The 27,691-nt window shown below is 30.1% G+C and overlaps 1 protein-coding gene across 2 annotated transcripts in view; it reads right to left on the reverse strand.

Annotated features, from left to right (window-relative positions):
- Positions 1-1,924: 1,924 nt before the first annotated feature.
- Positions 1,925-27,691, reverse strand: part of LOC129970298 (uncharacterized) — a 47,704-nt gene continuing 21,937 nt past the window's right edge. The window contains exons 1-3 of one of the 2 annotated variants that reach the window (XM_056084448.1): positions 23,860-24,134; positions 17,972-18,096; positions 1,925-2,233 (exon numbers count right to left, since the gene is read on the reverse strand). In XM_056084448.1, the coding sequence (XP_055940423.1) occupies positions 2,003-2,233; positions 17,972-18,096; positions 23,860-23,929 (426 nt within the window). In that variant the 5' untranslated portion in view covers positions 23,930-24,134 and the 3' untranslated portion in view covers positions 1,925-2,002. Of the gene's footprint in view, positions 2,234-17,971; positions 18,097-23,859; positions 24,135-27,691 lie in introns of those variants that run through there. The other variant, XM_056084447.1, reaches the window with a different exon arrangement.

Below are 27,691 nucleotides of genomic sequence, written 5' to 3' on the forward strand. Positions count from 1 at the left end.
ATAATTTATAGTAATTCTCTCTCTTTGTAAAAATTATAAATATGGAAAATTCAATTTATTCAAATCCTATTTCAAACGATTTTTTAATTAATTTTCAACAATTTAGCCATTTTAAAAAGAAAAGACGCTTAATAATACTCAATTTGATTGAAATAAAATACTGGTAGAACTCATAGAAAAAATGAAGATAAAACAAAACACTTTGTCATGAACCAGAATAAATTGGAAGTGAGTTTTAAAATTTAAGCCACCTTATCCATTAGATGATTCTATAGTTTGTGGAGGGGTAGATTATGTAGAATACGACAATGAATAGAGTAACGGCTTACAAACATACTTTGAGTGTCCCTCCATTTTGGAGCTCTACTAACACTCAATGAACCACGCTTTTTCACAACAGTAAACAATATTTTTGTCCTCATACTATGACAACTGTGTTCCCATCAAATCCATGATTTCAATAATTGTAAAACCATCAAATCGCTTAGTTGTAATTTTATTCAAAACTAGCTAGTGGCAAATAAAAAAAAAAACCCAATTTCTTTTTTTTATATTCGTTTGCGAGTTATTGATTTTTTAAGTTGTTCTGGAAGACTATAAAGAAGAAATACAGTAAAGTATTTAATTAAGAATTGAGGTGTGGCTTAACGTGGACTTTTATTTTTCAAAATTATTCTATATTGGTATAAAAGCTGCAGTCCATACTTAGAACCATGCTATTTAATTTTTTTGATATTAATAATTTATAAGATAAATTAGAAGAATTGAATATTTGATTTCATCTACTAATTGCATGTAGAAATAATTTCTGTAGTATTTACCACGTACCGTGCTATTTAATCTTTTAATTTTTTTTTATCTGCCAGTTACAAAAATAAAAGTAATCTATTTTTAAATTAATCAAGAGCAAATTATAAAATCCATTTCCATAGCATCTTAAATGAAAGTCAAGGCAGGCCGACAAATGGCCATAATTCTCTCACTGCAAAATCTCATTAGCACAAACTGAAAGATCGAGAGTTTAAGACCAGATTCTACAAAAGATCTACTATGTATTAGGAAAGAATTTTTCATGGATCAAATATTACCCTTTGGTGTGGTGTGGACGCTTAGAAAGATTGGTATCAATTTAAGTATAGCATCCGCGGTTCTAAAACTTGAGATAGTTCAGAAATTACTCTAGTGTAGTTTCGTAAATCCAATATAATGTTCAAAAATTTTATACATTTTCAACTGATTATATAACGGCCAAAAATATATCGTCAAAATACACAAATGAGCTTGTTAAATTTTTTTTCTCTAGTGAATCCAGTATTGGAAACAATATGCTTGACTCCAAAAGTGGAAATATTAAATAATAATATCTTGGACAAAATTGAAATTAGAATTTTTATTCATCAAATTGTTTTTTTAAAAAATGCTATGATTTTTAATATTAATTTTGTAAGAATCTGAATAAAGTGTTATTTCATAAGAGTCTGAAAGAAAAGAAAAAGTTATTGCCATCCCGTAAATGTTTTATGCTACCCGCTTAGGTCAAAATTTATTTCTTTAGTGGCACTTCTACAGAGGATCCTCTAACAGTTCTTGTTGCAATGTTGTACAAGTTTGTTGTTACGAAAATCTTAGTAATTACATGCTTTCATTTCTGTAAAGTGTTGTTCTTCTGTTTAATTATGTTGCATTTCTGTTTTTTCAAAAGAAACGAACTGTTGTAAACGTGAAATGGAAACGTTCGCAGCCAAAATTTAAAAAAGTAGTAATAAAATCCTTCTGAATTTTTTTTTTTTTTTTGAGAAAAAAATTGCTTTAAAATATGTTCTTTTAAGATATGAGCTTCTGGCGCGAAATTAAGAAATTCAAAAGAATGAACAGCTGTTAATCTGATTTTGATAAGAAATCTTTATAGAGAGGTAGACACACAAACACTTTCGCATTTATTATTGAAATTCTTTTTCAAAATTGAACAAATCATACTTGTAACGCAAATATCTAAAGTGAATTAAGTGTTGAGCGCGTACAATAATAAGAGTAAAATCAACCATGCGGCATGCTTCAGACAGGAAGCTGCAGACTTGTACCCTTCTTTGCCACAATCCGGCGCCTTACTGCAGCAGTATCTACACTCCCTCGTCTGGATGCCATATCCTTTCTCAGTGCACGTTTCTTGGCAGTCGGTCTCGCACGTCCTCTGGAGTTGCACGAAAACTCCATTGATTCTGGTAATCACTCCCTGCAGGCAGAGAAGAAAAATAATTCATTCATGCGAATGATGCATTATATAAAGTTTATGAACTTAATTCTACAAAATTATTTCCTTCTTAAGGGAAGAGAAAAGTTCCAACTTTTAAAAATGGCCATTTCTCAGAGAGAAAGAAAAATTAAAAGGAACAAACCACTTTTCTTCTCAAAAGATATTTACAGAAACTTCTATTTCAAAAAATATGTATGATATGAAATACATGTAATATTATCCAATATATCATAATAATATTCAACTAAGGTATGTCAGGATTATATGACTATTTGCGGTTTGAGATCTAATTCAACTTTTACAATTCGAAAGAGTGGTCTCCAGAAATTTTCTTGTTTATTCCCTAATAAAAGTTTTATCTCTCCTCCCCTGGGATTGAAATTGTAGACATTGGAAAAGGCCATGCACACCACATGAGTACTCATGTCTTATTATCTTCCAAATCAGAAATGAGACGGGAGAAAAAAAGAAAGGGATGACATCCTGTAAATGGTCACAGTTGCGCTTGAGTATTTTCTGCTTCGTAATATACTAAAATAAATCAAATATGCATTTTGGGCACTTTTTCTATCCCAACTAAAACCAAAATTTTATTCAGGATTACAATTTTAGTAATAAATCACGTACATCAAGAGTAACAGATGACTTAATAAATCGTATACTAAATTTCATCTATCTAGGTCATTGAGTGTTTCAGTTACCACTTCAAGATACATGAAAATATACATAATGACAGATGGCCATTGAAAGATTTGGTTCGACTTTTGATAGGATCTTCCCTTTAAATGTTAAAACTGCACACTAAATTTCATTCGTTTAACTCTTTTCATTTTTGGTCTTACTTACTTTTATTTAGATAGACAAACATAGACGGAATGGCGTTCAAAAATTTGAAGAGAATCTACATATTTGATGTAAAAGTCATGCGCCTCATTTCATCTGTTTAGCTGAAATTGTTTTTGAATTATCAAGTTCACAAACAGGCATATACCAATAATACGTTTTTGTACTCATCGAGATCTTAAATGTATAAATTTTTCAAAATCTAGAGTTCGCATATTTTGATGATTATAATTTTTGTTTTTCATATACGAAAAAATAAAAAGGTATGCATGATTATATATATGCAATATTATTTTGGTTGAAGCAGAGTGCAGGTTTGAAGACATAGACGAGACGTTGTATTTTTAATTCTCTTTAATATCCATCTCGAGAAAGCAATTTATTTACAAGCAGACGCAGCGCGACCCAAAAGCAGAAGTAAGAAAAAAGCGCGAAAAAAATGATCACAAGTCTTATATAACATAAGATTTCTGGCCACGCGCCAATGGAATACATGTTTTGACCTTTGATAAGGGCAAATAAAGTATCACTTTCATTTGATACGTAGTACTGGTGGCGCATTAGTTTTACAGAGGAATTAATTAAACCGAAAGTGGAATTGGATCACGAAATAAGAGAATATTTTTAGAATGAAGTTACTATGGGCTAAATTAAGATAAAATCTTGGAAATTAATTAAATTGAAATTAGAATTAAACTATCATACATATATATGTTGGTATCTCTTTTAAAAAGATGTGTGTTAACACTCTAATTAAGGCATTTAAGAGTAACTGAATCACTTAGAAGTTTCAGCGTTCATTCAAGCATTTTTCAAAAAACGGTCTCTTTAGTATAAAAAAGAACTTATGAATATGCCCCAACAGTGCAATCAAGGCAATTAATCTAATAATAATCTTTCCTGTGGATAAGGAAATTTATATTGTTTGTTTTCTTTTCCAGTGGTTTCAGAAATCTACGTTGCTTACTTTCCAAAATGGTAAGTTATATTTTGTTTCCGTAATTTACCATGTTAAGGAATAGTTAATTAATTGCTGAAATGTAATACAATAACGAATTTGTTAGGATTCTAAATGCTCTTCAATAAGAGGAATTTTTTTTTTCAAAAAAAAAATTATGGTTTTTTCCAAAAATTACAAGAAATTACAAGATAAGCATTAGTCAGTAGTAAAAGTCATTAATGACTATGATACCTACAAACTAATATTCCTTAAAAGTTCAAATGTAAAATTAAATATTTTTTTCAAAAATTTAAAGATGCTAGGAATTTTTAATAATTACGGGTTTTTTTTTAATATTATTTTTATTTTCTCGTATATGAAATTTAGAGAAAGTATTGCAATAGTCAAAAAATTCAAACTCGAATTCACAACCAAAGATTTCGAAGCATTCCCGTATTTCAGACCTCTTTGAGTCCGAAAAACACTTTTTAACATTACGCCTGTCTATTTATCCGTCTGTTTGTGACAAAGTTAACTCAAAAACGCTTTGAGCCTAATGGATGAAATTTGGTATATGGTTTCTACATCAATTTAGTAATTGGTCTTGTAGATTTCCATCACATTTTGAGTGAAATACGTTCAGGGGTGTCTCTCTGTCTGGCTGTAAAAATATAAGTTAACACAATAACTAAAAATCGAAGAGAGATAAATGTATAAAATTTGGCACTTAGAGTTTGTATCTAAAGTGTATCTAATCTATCTAATTTTTGTATCTAATCTATCACAATTAGAACCAAATATTCCAAGGAGTTGACTTTCTGTCAATCTGCATTTTCACAAGCTTGCAGATTCAATAACTCAAAATCGCAGTGACTTAATTGTTTTCAAATTTGATAAGTGATTTTCTAATTATTATTATAGTTATGTGTCAAGTTTTATTTTAAAAAAACAAACGTGTATAAAGCATAAATTCGACTCTCGTGTACTATTAACGCATGCTAGAGATTAATCGCAGATAAAAATAGCCAAGGATCACACGATCGATTCAGTAAAAATCCTAACTTTTCGCCAAAGTTCAATATTTTATAACTATTGTTCACCAATGCCATGCTAGGTATTCGGGACCTTACCAAAGATCCAAAATTTTAAGGGGGATGAGAGGGCTAATACATTTATTAGCATAGTGTGCGAGAAAGTTTGGGGGAGACAATTCTCGCTGGTTTAACGATTATCAAAACAATCGAAATTGTTACCAAGTCAAAAATCTATAGGACAGACTGTTTGAGCTAGAACTACAAATTTGCTACAAATATACTATGAAAGATGGGTATTTGAAGCTCGGCCCAATTTTTAAAAAATTTTAATTAGAATCTTAATACACTAAAAATTAAAAATTGAAATTTTAATATTTTTCCCCAATAATTTCCAAAATTAATACTGAAACTGACTTCTAAGTCATTTTAAATTCAAATATTATCTTTTAATCATATCGATTCGGATGTTGCGGGATTTTTTCATTTTGAACATTTTTTTAAAAGGATTTTGAAGCAATATTTGCAAAAATATTTTTCCTTATTACAGTGAAGTTCAAATTACTTTCCTTGTTTTTTTTTAAAATAAATAATCGAGTTATTTTCTTGGATTGTTGAAAACTAAGTAAGAAAGAAACTTTCTTATCGGTGCACACAAGACAGTTCAGAAAAGGAGTGAAATTACAGAAGCAAGGAAGATAGTTTTCAGTTAGAAGACATTATTTTAGAACAGTCACGTTTTCACTGACACGTGACGTCATGGAAATTTTATGAATTAACACAGGATAAACAGAATAGATTTCAAGCTATTAAAATACCCTGGTTTAATATCTATCGAAATTTGAAATCTAAAAATTCTTTGCTAAAGGAACCTAAATATTATATTATGAATAAAAGAATAAATTAAAATCAAAATCAATCAATATATCTGGTAAAACAACTGACCTTCAAAGACTGATGGCTTCATTTTAAGAATCATCGTGTTATCTTCAGGTATTTTAATTATAGTTAATAACAATTATTATTTTTCGGTTTCTCAGACTTTGAATTAAAATATATTCAATGGCAACTGAAACTTATGGCATGAGTGAAGAATCCATTCAGTTAAGTAACCCTTATTATGTTTCTAATATTAACCACCTTTGGCGGTCAATTTTTCAACAAATAATTTTTTTCCATGGAATATTTATGTAAAATAGGAGATTTTATATTATTGTGGGAAGCGCTGACAGATCTCGTATCCCGTATGGCGCCATGTTGCGTCACGTCATTAATCATGTGATGCTTTCCCGCCATTATTGGCAGACGAGAGTTGGGCAGTGAGACTGCAAGACGTGCAGCTCACGATCATGTATCTTTTATGTTCTATGTAGTAATGTTTTGTCTTTTCTCCTTTAATCTTAATAAATATATTTCAAATATTAATGCTGGTCGTTGCCTTTTCCCACATTTTTGGGGGCTCGGCCTTTCTCGTGAATACCCCTAGCAAATCCCGCCAAATTGTTGAAAAGCTGTGGACGTTAGTACAATTTAAGACGTTAAATTGATGCTAAAAATTTTGATAAGAGTGGATTTTTGCCGTGGATATTTTACTGGACTGGTGAATGGACGTTAGTGCACGTTTTGGATGCATATGATTCAAGTGAAAACGTTAAAGATTCAATTACTTCGTGTTCTTGTGCAACTGTGCTGACATATATTGGCTGCTTTTAAAAAAAGGAACATTTAAGAGTGAATAATTCGACTGCTCCCAACTAGGTAGGCGCAATTTTTTCCCAAGTTTTTAATTTATAGTAAGTTACTTTATTCCATTCTGCCTTTAAATTTTAATCCTGAGTGAATGTGCATTAGTTCTGTTTTAATTCATTACAATGTCTTTAACACTAGGCGATATTCAATTAATCGCTAACTCCCTTAAATATGCAAAAACTAATTCAGTAAAATTGCTTAACTCTGTGTTAGGTTACAGTAATTTTGACCATTCTTCTCGAAAAAGTATGAGAAATTTTGAAAGATTTGAAAATTTAGATGTAGAAAAACATAAACAAGAGTTGTTGAATAATTTTTCTTTATCTGAATTTATCTCCGTTTCTAATTTATTACACTTAGAAGTAACTGAGACCGACAAAGATGCTTTGTGTGAAAATATTTTTAAAGCCCTAACAAATTTAAATGAATTTCAGAACTCGCTAAATACTAGTTTTTTATCGGAAACAGAAGAAAAACCTTTATCTCCTCAACAGATTTCTGAAACCGAAAGTTCATCAAGTAATGGGGGTAATAACTCTTTCTTCCCCATCCCCGTAACTTCAGACGAAACATTAATAAATACCAGTCAGACATTAATTACTGGCGCCAAAAGGGAATCACTCGAAAATGATCCCTCGAATAAACAAACGATGAATGAAATAAACCTTCAGTTTTGTTTTTTATTACGCGATCTCTGTGGTAGTTGTAGAAACTTCACAGGAAATGATTCCTATTCGATTAAAAGTTTTTTTATGATGTTGAAGAGAACTTTTCTCTTTTTCCTTCTTTAAGCGAACAACAAAAATTAATCTTTGTAAAGAGATTAGTTTCCGGCGCAGCTAAATCTTTTTTATTCTCTCAAAGAAATCTAAATTCCTATCATGCTTTTAAAAGTGCATTAATTAATGAATTTTCCGATAAAGTAACTTCGATTGAAATACATAAACAACTAGAAAGACGTAAAATGCGCTCGAATGAAACTTTTATGCAATATTTTATTGCCATGCGTGAAATTGCGAATCAGTCTGAAACCCTTATTGATGAATTTTCTGTTATTCAATACACAATAAATGGGATACAGGGTTCCCCTTCTGATAAAATTATTCTTTACAGTGCAAAATGTTATTCTGAGTTTAAAGAAAAATTACGAATTTTCGAAACTATCGTAAGTGCATTGAACGCAAATAATTCAAAGATGTCGTATTCTAGATATGCTAATGACGGCCAAAGACGTGATACAATACATAAAATCCCTGTCCAACAAAGAGAATCAAAATCGAATCTTAGTAATCCGACTAACAGTAAGACGCGTTGTTTTAACTGTAACAATTTTGGACATATCTCAAAGTCTTGCCCTAATCGTAATCGTGGTCCTAAATGTCTTTCTTGTAATCTTTTCGGACATAAATCTTCCGATTGTCACCGTACTACTCGGAATGACAGTTCTACCCCACGTGATAATGTCAACACTTTACATTTATTGCATTCTCCGTCGAATATGCATAAAGAGGTTGTTATTCTTAATAATACACTTTCCGGATTAGTCGATACTGGTAGTTTTTCGACACTTCTCAAACATTCTGCATGGATTAAACTAGGATCGCCGCCATTGACGAAAAACAAGATGACACTAACTGGATTCGGTTTTTCCCAAACTAAAATAATAGGTTCCTTTGAATCTGAAATTATTATTGACAAACAAAGTTTTCCTGTTTTTATTTCTGTGGTACCTAATAATTGTACTACTTATGACCTAATAATAGGTTGCGACGTAATAAATCAGGCAAATTTGACAATTAAACCTGACGGTGTTGTATTTTCCAAAATTTCTAAATCTGATGATCCTGTTGAAACTGACAGTTTTATAATGGCTATTTCTGCCGAAACTCCCACGTTTGATATAGGTCCGAATATTTCTAAACAAACTCGCAATGAGGTTGAACAGATTTTGTTAGCCTATAAACCTAACAAAACTAAAACCACGAACATCGCACTTGATATAACGCTTACTGACGATGAGCCAATTTTCCACACTCCTCGACGTTTACCCTTTGCCGAACGTGATATAGTAAATGCGCAGATAGACGAGTGGTTAAAAAATGGAATTATAGAACCATGTTCTTCACCCTATGCTAGTCAAGTTGCGTAGTTCGTAAGAAAGATGGAAAACATAGTCTGTATAGATTATAGAAAATTAAATCGTAAATTAGTTAAAGACCATTATCCACTACCATTAATTGATGTCATTTTAGATCGTCTTCAAAATGCTAAAATTTTCAGTACTCTCGATTTGCGTAACGGATTTTTTCATGTGCCGGTAAAAGAAAAAAGTCGTTGTTACACCAGTTTCGTCACAAATACAGGTCAATTTCAATTCCGTTATATGCCATTCGGTTTAAGTTCATGTCCTCCTGTCTTTATGCGATACATAAATGCCGTTTTTCGTGATCTTATTGCAAAAGGCATTGTCCTCCCGTATATGGATGACATCGTCATTCCCGCAAATAATGAATCTGAGGCTCTCGAACGCCTTAACACTGTTCTAAAAGTAGCTCGCGATTATGGACTAGATATAAACTTTAAAAAATGTCAATTTTTGTATAGTCAGATTGAATTTTTGGGTCACGTAGTAGAACACGGCAAATTGCTCCCTTCACCCTCCAAAACTAAAGCCGTTCTTAATTATCCTGAGTTAAAAAATGCAAAAGACGTACAACGTTTTCTAGGTCTTACGGGATACTTTAGAAAATTTATTCCCTCATACTCTACTATAGCAAAATCACTTAGTGATCTTCTTCGTAAGGACAGCCCCTTTCTATTTCAAGCTCAGCAAAAAACTGCGTTTTTACGCTTAAAACAGTTACTTTCTGATTAGTTCTGATTCTGAACAGTTACTTACTTCTGACCCGTTTTAACTATTTTTAATCAAGGCAGTCCCATTGAAATTCATACAGACGCGTCAATTGATGGCTTGGGGGCAGTCCTACTACAAAAATCCAAAGATGATAACAAATTCCATCCAGTGTATTATATGTCCAAGAAAACGTCTGACAGCGAAAGAAAATACACCAGCTATGAACTGGAGGTACTCGCCAATGTAGAAGCTCTTAAAAAATTCCGAATTTACATCCTCGGATCACATTTTAAAATTATCACTGACTGTAATGCATTCGTCAAAACGTTAAATAAAAAAGAAATGAATTCCCGCATTTCGCGATGGGCATTATACCTTCAGGATTTTGACTACGAAATAGAGAATCGAACCGGTTCAAAGATGACTCATGTCGACACTCTTAGCCGAAGCCCATGCTGCATGATCATTCAAGACTGTGTCAATCTTCACATTTTCAAAGCTCAACAGACAGATGAGCATATTACAGCTGGACTTCCTAGATCAAACGGTCAGGTAGAAAGACTTGATTCTACTATCATATCTGTACTCTCCAAGCTATCCATAGAAAACTCTGAGAAATGGTATAGCCATGTTGCTTCCGTTCAGCAAATTATTAATTCTACATTTCAACGAAGTATCAATTCTACTCCATTCGAAATTCTGTTTGGAACTAAAATGAAATCTGAGCATGATATAAAAATCCTCGAAATCGTCAACGAAGAGATCCAGTCTGCATTTCTCCAACAGCGTGATGAGCTCCGTAAAGATGCAAAACAACAAATCCTCAAAATCCAAGAAGAAAATCGCCGTACCTACAATCTGCGTAGGAAACATGCTCAAAAATTTCAATTGAATGATCTCGTCGCAATCAAGCGCAGTCAATTTGGCCCTGGTCTGAAATTGAAACAAAAATTTCTCGGACCATATAAAGTAATCAAAATTAAAGCAAACGACACATACGATGTTGAAAAGTGTGATTTCTTCGATGGACCATCAAAAACTTCAACTTGTGCAGAATATATGAAACCATGGTCCAGCAATATAGAACATATCACTTGAATTGTGTTTCAAAAGAAAACACTGACCATTACTTAAAGAAAAAGAGAACTATTTGCCTTCTTTTTGTGTGTATATTTGGACGATATAGACCTTGATTTTTTTTCTCTGTTTATTTTGTGTTATTATATTTTTATGTGTTCAACACTAATATTATTTTTATTTTTAGTTAGTTATTCGATATTTCCAGTGCACGCTATTGTATTGCTATATACTTATGCTGTCACGGATGGTATGACTATTTTATTTGTTTTATCTTGTGAATATTTCAATTTTACATATTATTATTTTCCTGTATTTGCTGTTTGTTTTATATATTTACTTCAATGTACTGTATACCATAAGGCGAGGTCGCCTATCCTGTCATGATGGCCGATGTGGGAAGCGCTGACAGATCTCGTATCCCGTATGGCGCCATGTTGCGTCACGTCATTAATCATGTGATGCTTTCCCGCCATTATTGGCAGACAAGAGTTGGGCAGTGAGACTGCAAGACGTGCAGCTCACGATCATGTATCTTTTATGTTCTATGTAGTAATGTTTTGTCTTTTCTCCTTTAATCTTAATAAATATATTTCAAATATTAATGCTGGTCGTTGCCTTTTCCCACATTATATATGCTATTTTACATGTAAGTGTAAGTTTCTGAATACCACGCAGTTTCCCCTGCATTCGAATCAAACATAGCAATGAGAATTATGCCATTCGCAAGTAATGAGGTTGATTAAACTTCAAGCATGTTACTAACCGGAATTACCACTCATTATGGACTTAAAAATTTTTTATCTTGAAACCTAGAGAAAAATGCAAAAGGAAAAAAACGCAGTATAGGATTTAGGTTTTTTTTTTTTTTTTCTTATTTATAATTAATTTATTAATTGATTATCGATCACCTTTACTATTATTTAAAAAATCTTTCTTGAAATTCTTCTAATTAGCTTATTTACTATATATAGAATAACTTTTGAAGAAAAGAGAAGGTTAATAAATCTTTTCAGTTATCCACATTCCTATCAGCCAGAAAATAAATAAAAACTCCTAAAAGCACAATAACAAAATGAATGATTATAAAAATGGAAAGTACTGAAAGTGAGAATTTAAAGACCGGTGGGCAAGACCGGTGGGTAGTTGAATTTCATATATTCAAACTATTAATTTAACATCATGTTTTCCTTTGTCGGTTACTTTCATTGCCTTTTTGTTTCCAATTTAATACTTCTGGTAATTAGATAAAGCTGATAGAATTCCCATTGTTTTCAGTTGGTCTATAAGAAAAATAGGAATATATTTTTCTGAATTTGTAATATTGTTTCCCTGCGCAGTTACTTACATTGTAAAAAAGAATTTTATTGAGGGTTCTAAAAGATGTCGGGTCAGTGATTTCTGGGCTTGGCGATTTTGGCGACAAAAACAAAAGTTCCTGAAACTGATTAAATTTTGACAATACTACGTTGAGAAGTGAATTTATAAAAGCTTTATAGCAGCTTCATTACCTTGTCACGGAATTACAAAATGAGTAATCAATCACTTGAGTTGAGCTCAAGTGAATAGTTGGGAGAATTGTCTTTGAGCGTTTTGTACATTTACGATTGTTTATTAATGCTTGCTTACTATTGTTTATTGCAAGAGCTGTTTTGTGTACATTTCATCTGCGTTTCGCGCCAGTGAATTCATTCTTTTGTGTAGAAAAGGGCGCTTTTATTCATTATATGTACTCTATTTACTGTGCACCCGTCTGACGAATTATGGATTTTCCTCAATAATATAAGAAAAACTTCTAAGAAGCAGAACTTATGGATATAGGAAATCTATTCTTACTATAGTTATGTCCTCCGTAATAAATAAATATCTTTCCAATGCGATTTTTAATAAATAGGCAAAGGGTAACTTTTATGGCAGGAAACATGAGAAGAATTCGTCTTCATGCTAAATCTGAAATTACATATACAATAAGAATGTGCCTATATAATGTATGTGATTTTATAACACTTTTAATCATATTAACGATGGAAACATCAACATACACAATGACATAGTTTTGCTAATAAAATAACGTTATTAACATTCGTAATCTCTATTAATAATGAAGGGTAATCTGTGGATGCAGGTGTTCTATACGACAAGCTATTTGATTTATGTTTACTAAATTTGGCAAAATAAATTTTTGAGAGTGGAAATGCATACCTCAAATATATATATATATATTAAATTTCAATAAGAGTTTCAATTGATTAAAACTGTTGGCATTTTTTCGATATAATTTTGTAAATATAGCACAAAATTGGTGCTAATATATTGCAAATATCCATTTCGCATTTTTTTTTTCCTTCGATACTTTAAAATATATTTTTGCGCTATTTTCAATAATAATTCAATGTCATTTCAACAATGCTAAAATTAATTTCAAACACATTTATTTCATCAAATATTTAATGACAAGTTTTATACATTGTTGAAAGCCAATGAAGATCATATTTATTATTTGCTTTATATATGGGATATGAGAGAATAATATTACATTACTACGAGAGACAATGTGCAGTATGAAGATATGCTATCCAGACAGTTTACGTTTTTAATGTTACTATGTTGGGGCTCGGCTCTAATAAAGTTTATGTGCACAATAAACAATATTGGGCAATCATTATAACATAAATTTAAGTTCTTTCCTAATTTCAAGCTTAAAAATATTTAAAAGAATCATGGACATCAAGTTATACGTAAGAGATTTATTTGAAATTAAACACAATTAAATATCCATCTGTCCGGGCCAAACATCCTCCCGCTGGTTTGGTGTAGTGTTGAGAGGGGGGAGCCTGCTCAGGTGTCGTCCTTGTCATCTGACTGTGGTTCAAAATTACGAGGTCCGTCCCAAAATTGCCCTAGTGTTGCTTTAAAACTGGGCGTTAATATAACTAAGCTAAACTAAACCCGGCTAACAGCTGATGGAAGATTGCTAGTAATTGGATGCATGAAATAATACTTTTTTTATCATTATTTTGTTACAGCTACAATATTGGTTATAAATGAAGCAAAATTTTAGAGTTATTGACATTTAAATAAACTATTCAATTATTAAATGGCAGTCACGAATACCGATGAGTAGTTTCACAGGCGAGAAGGAAAAAAAAAAGACGCAAATCGAATATGTAATGAGTTTCATAATAAGCTAATGATGAAACTCTGGCAGATGTTTTCAAATAAGCCTCACCAAGCGTGTTTCATTAAGGCGAATATTATTCATATTTTTTCATTATTACCAAACAATACGCAAGCTTCTGGAAACATCGATCGTGGTTTATTGTTTCAATTTTGAGCCTACGCATATATAAACAACAAACAAGTAGTTATGAAGCTGATGAAAAATAGGGAGAGTATTACTTGCTGGATATTACATACTAGGGTCATAAAAAATTAAAATTTTGGAAGAAATAATGTATAATCAATTTTAATCATTAAATTCTGCTTTTTCCTTTTATATGCAATCTATTATTTATTGTACACGTTTAGAATCAATTTTTTTAAATCAAAACTACGGTCGATTTCTTCACCCCCCCCCCCTTTATTTTCTCCAAAATCACAAGTGGTTTTTTATAAATCAAGTAATTTGTTTATACATCTGGTTGTTATCGAAACCCATGGACTTTATTCTGTCAAAGGAATAACAATCCTTTATATTTATCTAATCTAAATAAGATACGCAATGATTTCCATATTTTTTTAATATGTAAGCAGCAGCTTCATTAAAAAAATAATATGTGCATGATATTCCATTCTTTAAATCAATGCCGATTGATTAATTATCGATTGCCAAAAAAAACTTTTCATTCGAAATACTTTCTCTTTAATATGATAAATTATGTTTTTGTGCTTGTATATAATTCTGAAAATAATTTCAACCACTTATTTCTCTTATTCATTTGCATTTAATTCAATATCTCTTCACCATTTTTTCCATATTTCGTTAAAAGTAACTTTTCTCGTTATATTTTTCAGCTTTTTGCATTAACTTTATTAAGGATCTTTTAGTAGCTCTTTTTATTGTTCAGAAATTTTTAAAATGTTTCCAGGCAACTCATATTCACCCCACCCCACACCTTATTTTTTTCTTACGAAATTATTGATTTTCTTCGAAACTTTACCGTCAGATAAATAAGAATATATGTTTTATTGTATAATAATCTTAATGCAGAATATTTAGCTTAAAATCTTGCCCATGCTCAATTTATAAATAATATCGTAAAATGTAATTAATATTTTAAAATTAATTTAACCGTTACTTTCAGTGTGAAAACAGAATATTTAACTTTAATGAATATTCATTAGTTACGTTAAAAATACCCATTTAAAAAGAAAAATATGAAACCTTAAATGTATTGTTTTATTAGCTTCAGGAATCTTTTATAATAAAGTAAAAAGGATATATAGGTCAAAAACATTTACTATTTCATAGGGTTTTTTTTATCAGTAATTACATTCAAATTTTTAAAGATAATAAAGCATTTTGAAATGCAAAATACAGAATTGTGCTTTTAAACTACTAATTCAAATTTATATTCACAAGCACTATTTTTTATATACGTCGTATTATATTTTATACTGAACATATTGAATGTTTTTATCATATTTCGGTAGATATTTTTAGATCGGATTTCTTAATTTAAATCGAATAGGAAGCACAGGGGGTGAGGAGGAAGGTAATTTATGATTCAAAATTAGGCTTAGTAGGTCTCTTATTGATTATTTTTGGTATAAATTATAGTTGTCAAACTTCATTCATCTAGCTCTTAACATTTTTTAGTTTTGTTACATACAGACATACATACACAGAATCAAATTTCGTTCAAACTTGTTACACTTTCGAAATGTCATTACTATTTTTATTACCTTAGTTACAATTATACACTACTGAAAGTGTGGTTAAAATTCGCCTCTACATGTTCACACAATTTGACATGAGAAATGAGAGATAGCAAGGAAAAAGTATTTTAAAAAGTGTCGATTAAAAAAAGTTGATATTAAAAAAACATGTAGTAAATCTCCTTTATCTCACATTTTAAATTTTAATATGTATAAATACAGAGTGCCTACTTAGGTTCTGAACCTTCAATATCACTCTTATTGAAACACAGATAGGAAATTATTTTAATCATAAAAATGCCTGATGTCACGTACGAAGCGAAGAAATTAGTTACAACGCTAGCTAATGCCAAAAATCGAAATTTGCATTTTTATTCCAAAAATGATACCAGATACAGAAAAAAAGTCAAATGCAAAACTAAAGCATTAACGATTAAATATATTCATGCACATTTAAGCAGAAAAAAAAAAACTGAAAGCGTTTATTTGCTTGACTGTATTTTCCAAAGAAGCGGTATGTCAAAACTCGGAAGAAAGGCACACTTACTTGTCAGATTCATTTATTTTTCCAGACTAAGTACTTTCCTTCAGCCTCAATACATATCTCAAATTTAAAATGGAATTTCTGTTGTATACTGTGGAATATGAAAGTTAGTACGTTGGCATAAGCATGAGAAATCAAGTAATACTGCAGGAAATTGCTGGAAATAAAGTCCCAAAAAAGTCCAAAATATCCAATCAAGTTATACTGCAGTGTTTCTGCAGGAAAAAAAAGTCCAACAGGGTCAGACTATAAGGGGATGTAAAACATTTTACGCAACCAGTCCCCTACTTCATAAAATACAGTAACAATCAGCAAGTTTCAAATATAATTGCTCTCCAAACATTAATCTAATAACATATTTGATATCCAATTTCTTTTTGCATTCTCATGAACATTCTTCGGAAATTAAAATCATCTGCAATGCCCAATATAATAAAATTTTGCCATAATCACAAGATCTGAAATGGATAGCTCCTCCTTCCATGTAAATATCGCTTTACTACAGTTACTAACTAACAGAAAGCAAGATGACCTTCTATACTTATTTGCATAACATAAGAAATTGGTGTGATTCATATACTACCTAGGTTAAAAAGAGTTTCAAGACTTGACAGAGGATTTTGCAAAATTCGAAGGCTATCTACAGGGTGTCCCAAAAAAATGTATACACATTTTAGCAGCTGATAACTAAGTTATTTCTTCTTTCTTTACAAACTGAACCCATTGAACCGAGTGATGGCAGACAGACTTGAATTTGAAGAAAGGAAATTTATTCTAAAATGCTACTGGGAGTATGAAAATGTAGTATCTTTTAGAATCTTTTACATGTTGAAAATTATTCGCATTATAATAAACCCCAAATTTACAATTATTTAAAGTGTGTATACATTTTTTTGGGACACCCTGTTTTCATGACGTTACAGCTTTGTAAAACTGCAAACAAATGTACTTTTAATACTAACTATGTTAAATGTACATTTGTCTAAAAGTTTATTTTCGTTAATTGTTTATTTTTACAGCTCCGTTACATATAAGATGCCAATATTTTGCCTAGATAGTTACAATGCCGGGTTTTTTTACAGGCGATTTCCAGATTGCACCATGGTTCCAAATTTCATTATACGTAAAATATAAAGATTTCATCAAGATGGTTAGCAATTTCTTGTCGAGAATGCGTATTTTTTGGTGATTTATAGCGAGAGCTGTAAAAATAAATAATTACCACCTTTTCGCATTAAATAATTAATGCTTTACAACTTCGTAATTGACCTTCTCAGATATCCCATAGAGTTTCCGAGATAGAAACTTCACATTTTATTTCTAGGTGACCTTGAAAAAGATCTCATTTCATAGCGCTTAGGCACTTTACTACACCAAAATACAATTTGTATGGTTATGGATATCCTCTTCTGAAGATTAAGGCTCTGAAAATGGCTCAGGATTTTAATTGGCACTCCGTTGATGAATGAAAAAAGGCCGCACGTTGATATAGAACTGTATTTTGGAATATTTTCTTTTACTTAATGGACTGTAATTATACAGGCAATGCAAAATATTTGTAATATTTCCTTAAAGTACGTGATATTTCATTGTAAATGAATATCGGTCACTCAGATTCAATAAATCTGCTATTGCCCAATAGGAATTGGTTGAAAGAATCAGTCACATCAGTCAATTTTGGGAGTCTAAATAAGAAGGGTTTACTTAATACTTCTATTTAGATTAGAATCAATTTCTTTTATACATATGAATACGATATATGCAATAGCATGTAAATGTAGAAGATGTTCAATCGTCTTACTTTGCAAAATGTAGAACCGCCGCTACACTCAGTCACCTTGCTATTCAATTCATTGGGGAAAACACAGGAATGATTTTGAGAGAAGGGCTCTTTGCGGAAATCTACGTTGCATGTGTAACATTTGACTGAAAAAAAACGTGGAAAACATGAATGGATGACGAGGTTCAATTCTTACAGATTTTTGAAACGATATGAATCTATATAAAGTGAATAATCGTCTTATATTTGCATTGGAAAATTAAAAATATATCCTTTAAAAAACTTACGTTCTTCGAAATTAAGAAAGAGAAATCTAAATTAAATAAAACTATATATGAAAAAAAGAAAGAAATTTCTGCAGACTGCTGAATTTCACATTATAAAAGACAATGATAGTAAATCTCACTCTTTTTCTTGATAAGTCCAATAATTATTATTGTATATAAATTTTGTTTATTATTTATATATTAAGTTTATGATACAATAAGTTAATATGTAAGTTATTAATTTTAGGTGAAAGAAGTGATTTTTAACTGCAATTATACTTCGAGCTAATTAATAATAAAATCTCAGAGAATGCTTTTGGAAAATACTTTTATGGTTTTGTTTCAAAACGAATTATTGCTGTAAAAAGCCTCAGAAATTCGAATCACGCTCAAGGAATTATGATGATACCTGAGTAGCCATCTCTCTTTGGATTTTCATATTATATCAACGTGAAGACGTGTTTTATCTTCGATTTATTACAAGGTATACCAAGCCCATATCCACGGCTGATATTTCGTGAAATTGGGTTCAGTTTCTTGGAATATAAACTTTGCCCTGAAGGTGCACTTCCAATTTCACAATTTGTTTTCACATTGCAGTCGTAGTAAAGGATAAGATATTTAAAACGATAGCCGACGTTGCCATATCTCAAACTTATGACAGGTCATTTCGAAGTCAACAGTTACCATAGACCAATTTCATGAAATTAATTTTTTAACGATTGACTTTTAGAATAACTTCATAAGTTATTTTAATAAGGAAAGGTAACTTCTACTTGCCATATGAAAATTAGAGCATTATAAAGGCCAAAGGTTGAATGTATTTCAGAAAATACAAATTGCTTCAAAATATATTCTGCTACTATGAAAAAAAAAATGTTTAATTTTACCTACCGTTATCGATTTTTCTTTGAATTAACATGCTTACTTTTAAAGGATTGTATCGCCATGGTACGCTTAATATGATATTTCAAATTATGCATAATTTCAGAGAAGAGAGGTAATTTTTAGTGAGACTGTAGTTTCAAAAACAGAGAATTCCAAATTCAAATCCAATTTACCAGATACCCGCTATTTATGTGGACTTGGTGCACATAAAACCTGACGTCTAGGGTCGAAAGTCCGGTTCGTTTGGTGCTTTAGGGAGAGAGGCGTCAACTCAGTTGCCGCTATCAACATCTGTTTGCAGGTGAAATTACGATGTCCACTTCAAAAAAGGTCTCTTGTTATTTCAAAATGGGATCTTATTATAAACTAATTAAACATCATTTCGATACTAAGTTTACTGATTATTAGATGCAGCGACATATCCTAAAACCAAGTTTACTTCAGATATCTGCTAAAAAAGATGATTTGTTGGCAAAATTGTGAAGAAATTTTATAGTAGAACACACTATTCTTTAATATTTTCTTCTCATCTGGTATCAACCAATATAATATCAGAAAAATTGAAAATAATGGATACATATGAGAAGTCAATAGGGCGCAGAATCTCCAGCAATAAGGCTCCTAAACCATCCATTGAATACATCTATCGATTTATGTGATGGCTACATGCTGCTAGAACTTTGTCAAATCCTGAAAATCAAAAATTCGATTACCATTCCTTCATATTTTGCTCATGGGGACGATGAAAATTTCCTGGTCTTCAGTGAAATATGTACTTAAAATCTAATTTACTGAATCTACCTTACCAAAGCTATGTAAACATTTTACTACTCTTTTATTTAAATTACCTTTTCAGACCATTTTCACATTCAATCCTCCTTTGTTACGACTTGCAATGGAGTATAAATAATACTCACTTAATAATACTATTTTCTATCAAGAGGCCAATCTTTACCTTCAGCAGTAAAAACTCATTTGTTACGACTTGCAGTGGAATATAAATAATACTCAATTAATAATACTATTTTCTATCAAAAGACCAATCTTCACCCTCAGCGGCAACACAGAATCTTCTCTGCGCTGCTGGGAATATGTACAGTTGAAGCTAAACTCCGACTTGCAAACAGACATTTAAAATATATACTCCACGTCTGTGTTGGAATCTCTTTGCAACATTCTCTTTCCTCTACTCTACATAGAGGAGAAATAATGCTCAATTAAGAATAATTTTTTTCCGTCAACAGATCAATTTTCACTTTCTACAGCAAAGCAAAATCCTCTCTGAACTGCTGGAAAAATGTAGGTTAAAGTTAATCAATTTGCAAATATTTAAAAGCATATGTTTCGGAGACATGTATTTTGGCTGATTTAATATTTAAATGAAAATTATTTTCCTGCAGGACATTTTAAAAGAAAAGGGGTGAATTTATAAATTAAGAGAGGGCGAAATTCAGCAAAAACTTCAGGATAATATATCTGTCTGAAATCATATTTAACTCACCAGTTTTTTTTAACATTATGCTATTTAAAGCAGGAGATACGAGTATATGATTATTTTTGCTGAAATTATATAAGAATCCCTTCTCCCCATCCTACATATGAAACTGCTTAACTATTGATTTGATTACAGCATGTTAATTACAACTTGAGCCATCCCGTAAATTTGTCAGACTAACATGAATTATATACCTAAAAAACAATAAGATGAAATTTTTGAATATGTATCCAAACTTTTTTACTTCATTAAACAAAAAACTACTAAAAGCAGGGGGGGGGGCGGGGGAAGCTTCAAAAACTAACATTTACTGTGAATCTATACAGTCTATGTATCGAATCTGCAGTCAAACTCGATCGCACCATTGATCATTCATTCGTTTAGATGAAAGAAGTCGGTAGATGAAGTGTTTCAACCGACAAAAAAGAGCCAAAATGTTAAGAAAGATTCTGACATTCTTGGAGCCTTATACTAGCGAAATTGGCTGCAATAAATCTTAATGATGTAAGAGTGATTTTTATAAATATATCTTCGAATCTGACATTGAACCCCTATTGAAAGCCAATACTTGGACAAAGGCCATATATTTTTTAGGGGTGGGGTGACTACACTGCCCTGCATAAGAAATATTTGCCGGAACAGTGATCGTCTAATATCTCTATCAACCAAACAATGTACCAGACTCTTTCTCAAAACATAAAGATGGTATCCGACTCCTATACTTCATAAAGGCAGGTAATTCACTTAATGTTAAAATAATAATATATTAACATCTAACCTAAGACTAAATTTAATGTATAAAAGGCTCAAAGTAAAGAGAATTTTCAATACAACATCAAAAATTATTCTTCTGATTAGAAAAAGAAGTGATTAGATATCTACGTCTCTACAGTTTCTGTGTATTTTTGGCGGAAAGAAAAAGCGAAATATTTTCTTTTAGTTCTATTTGAGGGGTCTATACTGAAACGATACTTTATGTATGAATTTCTTAAAGAAATTTCTTTCAATATAAACTTAAAGGAGCATTTTTGAGATTGAAACCCATTCTTTAAACAAAAACTATTTTGTTACGTTTTAGAATCCAGTCTTTTCCAATAAATTTACCTAATGTTTTGATACATTCAAGGAAACATGATATATGAGAAATTTAAATTTTTTCCATGAAATCAAAGCAATATCTCTTGAATTTGTATTTATATTTGGAAGCTAATCACGATTTAAATAATTTAATTCGAATCTCTACAATCATCTCAAACACAAAACGAAATAATTCTTCATTCTTTTTTAAAAACATAGAAAGGATTTTTTTTTTGGTAAATTCTGTTACAATAAAATGTGTAATAATTGAATGCCGGGTCATTTATTCCTTATTTACTTATTGGTTTAGGAGGATGTTTAATATAACAGAAATCAAATTTGCACATTTGCCTTTCTCTGCTCCTAACCACTTAAAGGCGCTCTTCTGTATAATGTATGATTCAGATTTTTCAATCGTTATGTATTAGGTGTCTTTTAAAAGCTTATTTATTGCATATGTAAATTTCAAATGATATATTATAATTTAGACAAAATAATTAACGCAAAATAATAATTTCAATTTTTTCTTAACCATTTTAAATAAAGTTAGAACATGAAATCATTTTTGGTTAATGATTTTCTTTTATTTATTAATAACTAACTTCCAACTCTTATAAATAAGATGTCAGAGCGTAAAAACACCAATTACACCAAAATTCTACTTTACAATTGCAAAACCTTCATGCATAATGATTTCTACGTGATTAAAAATTTAGGTCGCACAATACAGGCTTCTTAACTTTTTCTACACATGGTAATTTTTTCAGTATGAAAAAATTTTCGCCGCTGTATTTCTGACAAAAAAAATTATTCTCTTACGGCTTCAAAGCAAGGAAATAAATAAAAAAGTACAGTATTAATTAAGGATAATTAAAATTAAATTCAAGTCAAATAAGTTAAGAAACCAATTTTACGAAATTCTTTTAAATCAAAATTATTTTCGTAACTTTTTGGGCTTATAAATGCTAAAGAATCTGAAAGAAGGAAACCATACGGAATTTTTTGCATTTACTAAATTTTTTATACGCCCCCACTTTGTATAGCGACTAACATTTTAAGAAGTCCTGTTCTGAAAATACCGTCATTCAGAAAGAATATCTACGGAATTTTTAATCCAAGTTTATAAATAAAAAATCAATTATAATCATCATATGTGGAGTCAGCAAAGTAATATGGAAGTAATGACAGTATTGGATCTTTTGGACACATTCTTTTAATATATCAAATATGAAACTTATCATCCGTTCAGTTTCAATCGTGATTCATTCGATACACTGGCTAGATACAACGGACAAAAGAAGGCATTATTGTGAGCTCTTTTTTTAATAATGTTCATTAAAAAAATTCGTGGCAAATAGTAATATTCAAGTATATGATTTACGAATAATTTAAAATTTATTAATAGAAGAATACTTTTTTTAAAAATTGGATACTATCCATCAACGCGACCTAAATGAAAAGTATAGTTTCAGTAATCGATGTTTTACAAGCCGTTTAATATGCTGAGCTATACCTCAAAATAAGTCGTTTGATATTTAAAGTTAAGTTAACTTCAAAAATTGCATAGAATATTTCCATAACACAATAATTAATTTTGTATTCATGCACCTTTTCGATTTTTTCCATAATTTTTTTACGAAAATAGCTCTTGAAATGTACTTATTGAAATAGAATTTAATTACATTAATTTATCCAGCTAAATCTGTCAGCCACTAATTCTAACGATCTAAGTTTATGACACAAATTACAGGTTCTTTCTTTATTTTTTCATAAATACCTAATTATATTCTCCATGCAAATGGTCAATTTTAAAAGTAAAGAACTAGAATAAAATTACAAAGTATTTTTGAATGAGATTTTGCTTCAGTAATATGTGAATGATTTATAGAAATAGTGAGACATGCTTTCAATAATATCATGTTAACGTAAGCAGCAGATTTTCAATATTTTGAAAATTTATAATTAGGTCTTTTAATTCCATAAGTATTTATAAAACTCATCAAACATTATTTGTGAAATGTATTTCAAAAACAAATAAAACATTCAAAGATATAAAATATATTTTTAAATACTATATTTAGTTTCCACGCAAATCTAAGATAATTAAATTTATTTAAAATCCAAGTTCGTATGAATTGGATCAACGGATACATATTTAAAAAAATCAAATCAAATCAGTTTACCTGCAACTGCAGTTTGCTCAAAATCCAGAAGTGACAGCAAAACCCAGACCGAAAGTAAAACCTTTTGCATTTTTGAGAGTAAAATCACATTCAATGATGACTAAATGTCAAGGGGATTTCCACAGTTATTTTGAAGTAACAACTCAAGAGGAAATTAATAATTCCTGGTCTCAAAGGCTAACTTTTACACCACAACAAGTGTTCCACCTGTAAAGAGTCCCTACAAGATCTCGTGACATTACCTTCTGCGTCAGGGGGTGGCTATAAAGGTGTCAAGAAGCTAGGGTGTGTCGGTCGTTGGAAAACGTGCAGAGTAATTAAAGAAGCAAAGTTCAAAAGAGTTCCTTTCGTTATTGATCCGAAAAGGGAGGTTTTCGCTTCTCGTTTGGTAGAGATGAAAAAGGTTTGAATGCTGTCTATAGAAGTAACAAATTCTTACAAAAAAGAAATGAGAAATGTATATTTATTATTGAATTGTTAAATGTAAATGGGACCATGTCTCATTTTTTCCAAGTTTTCAGGACACAAACAAAGCATAAGATTTCTCTAATTGCATGTTGTAAAATGAGGCAATGTTTTAAATTTGTTTAAAAATAGATAGAGAGAATTATCATACAAACATATCCCTTTTCATAACTATGCATGTTAAATTTATCTATAAATAAATTCCCTGTGATAGATATTGTGAAAAATTTGATATAAATACACAAAATTAGTTTAAAGATCAAATGCTGAATTTCATTTGTCTAGCTCAAGGTGACTTTAAGTTTACCGAAATCACAAAAAGATACAATTTAAAAAAAATATGTTTTTGGAATTTAGGGAAGCCTAAAACGAAGAGTTCAACAAAGTCACGAGTTGAAATTTTTTTGACGATTGCAATACTTTTTTTTGCAAATATATATATATATATATATATATATATATATATATATATATATATATATATATATATATATATATACATAGACATTAAACAATCAGTCTTTCATTAATATGAAATGCTTCTAACATTGCTGAAAGCATGAGAATAATTTAAGAAATTAATTTATTTTTATATTTTTTATTTATTTTTATAATTTTTTTATGTTTTGGGCTAAGACGACTAACCGATATGATTAAATAATGGGGGGGGGGGGCAACTTGGTAAACTAAGTAACTGCCTAGGGCCAAAAGTAGGTCGATCAAAAAATTTTATTTGATTCGTTACCAAATAAATAAGTGAATAAAATTCTATGTATAATAAAATATTATATACATAGAATATTTTTAACATTGGCCAAACCTAATTGGTCAAATTCTTATATATTTTATTATATTCATCAAATTATTAAAACATTTATAAATACTAAGTATCTGTATCATTAATATTGTGAGCAAATGTAGTTGCCGGATAATCTGGATAAAAAACAAATACGTGGTCACAAAATTAATAATACAAAAATTTTAACAAAATATATCATTAACATATTAGAAATGTATTGAAATGTGAAACAAAACTGGTCATCTTATCAAATGAGGGATCTTACAATGTGCATGATCTGGGGCTCCAAAATATCTAATTTAGCCATTATATTAAAGATAAAAGAAATTGTATGAAATTGAGGAACTTTAGTCATTTTTATCACCATTTTATCCAAAGAAAAATAGTACTATGTATTCTAATCACAATTTTTCTCATGCACTAAAATATAAGAACATCTATTCTGTAATATCTGAATTATAAAATTTTTTTGTCCGAATCGCACCTTAGAAATCAAAAATTATTTGAGAAAACTAAATAAAAAAAGTTTTTTAAAACCAATTTCGATAAGGAGCCGCCCTTTTTTCGGTAAGCAATTATGGTGAAGTACTGGAGCCATTAAGAACATTCTGGTCTGCTGCCAGCCAGGATTGTAGAAAACTAATAAAAAAAAAAAAACATTTTCTCCTCACTTTACTGAAAGCAATTAAATATAACATATCCTAAGTGTTTACAACAATTTTGAGAACGAAATCAATGATTATTAGCACGCACTTTTGAAATGGTATATAATTTATGGTCAGACTCACTTGTCAGCAAATATTGTTGCATTAAAATCAATTGCTAAAATGAAAATGTTTGGAAAGCAACAAAGATGAATGATGTATTTTTATACACCATATTATATTTGAGGAAAGAACAACAATGTTAGAAAATGAATAAAATGTAGAAATGTTTCATCGTTGCTTCCATTTTTTTAATTTCAAAACTGTAACAAAAACTTCTAAATTTCAATAAAAGTATGCTTTACTATAAAACTTTCTCAAAATGTAAAACTTAGTACCTTTTGCGATCATTAGGTTTGACTAAATTGTGTTTAATTTCCATTAAAAAATTTTATGAAAAACTTTTATGTTCACAATTTTCTGAGAAAAGTAAATTCAAGCATCAAAACGTGATAGACAAAAGAAGAGTGTTATTTTGATATATTATACATGTTCTAATTATTGTAAAATAAACGTTCCTAGAGGAGTCAAATCACATGTCAACAGAGTGCTTTTAAAAACGTAATTATAATCTATCTCCTATTTAGTTGCACGTTGCCTTTCGCAATACTGTAACTTCACTTTCTTATTCCGCTTATAAACTTCTCAAATAACAAACAGAGTATTTCAACAATAGAAAAAAATGACAATAGAATGCGACTTGATGACATAAAAAACGGTTTAAATTTCATTGAAACAATGAAGTATATTGTTCAAAACAATGCATTAAAAATTGACAAAATTCAAAAAAATTATGCAACAAATAAATTAGTATCATTAAGGAGATAATTATTTTTAATTTCAAAACGGTGTAAAAAAACTTTTTGTGCAACAATATTTTCAGAAATTATCGCGAAAGCTTGAATCTTGATGAATTTTTAATTAATTAAAATTTCAAAAACTCCTTCAATCTACACATTACAACCTTCCAAGTATATCTACGCCTGAGTCTATAATTCCAAGTCAAATGATCTACCATTTGATATACATTATCCTTTATTATTAATAGATATAGAAATGTAATATCACTAGTTTCTAATAATAGAGGAAAATTTTAACAGAACTCAATTTTTTTAACTCAATTTTAACAGAAACAATGAAACAGCTCACCCTGTTTTTTAAGGTAACAGGAAGCAATAGTATAATGCAATAAATAATTCTTACACTAGGACATAAGAATGTTTCTCTTTAATCAATTTGTTATCGTGAGAGACATAATGAAGATAGATGGTTTGAATATCTTTAGAAAAATAAAAAGTGATTATGTAAAATGGATAGAGCTGTAAAATAAATTTCAAACCACCGTTTTTTTTAAATTTCTAATTTATTAAATTGCGCCTAAGTATGGATATGAGATTGTACAGATGGCGTTTATAAAGCCATGAGAAAATCTTTAAAAGTAGTTTAGCACACAAAAATAGATCATTTTTGTTTTTAAAAAGTCCAAAATGCAGAAGGCCTTTCTATAAGTTCTTGGAATGTAGGGAATGCATGATGAATATAAAAAAATTATCAATGTATATATCTTTGACTATCATAATATTCAAGGAAGTGAAATGAAATTGTCAGATATATTCTTTAAAATGATATGAAAAAGCAACATAATAAGTTCCTTCTGTTTTAGCTACAATAACAGTCTTGGTTACAATCATGAAATTTCAGAAATTTCAAATTGCAATCCTTTGTTTGTATTTTGGAAAGCAATCTTGAAATGATGAAAACAGTTTGAATTTCATTGCAAAAATTAAATTCTTGTTGATTATTAGCCAATAAAAGTATTTTTAAAAATTGTCAAAATTCAATCAAATTCATATTATTAAAAAAA

The sequence above is a fragment of the Argiope bruennichi genome, chromosome 1 (assembly GCF_947563725.1).
Source record: "Argiope bruennichi chromosome 1, qqArgBrue1.1, whole genome shotgun sequence".
In the NCBI taxonomy this organism is placed as follows: Eukaryota; Metazoa; Arthropoda; class Arachnida; order Araneae; family Araneidae; genus Argiope; species Argiope bruennichi.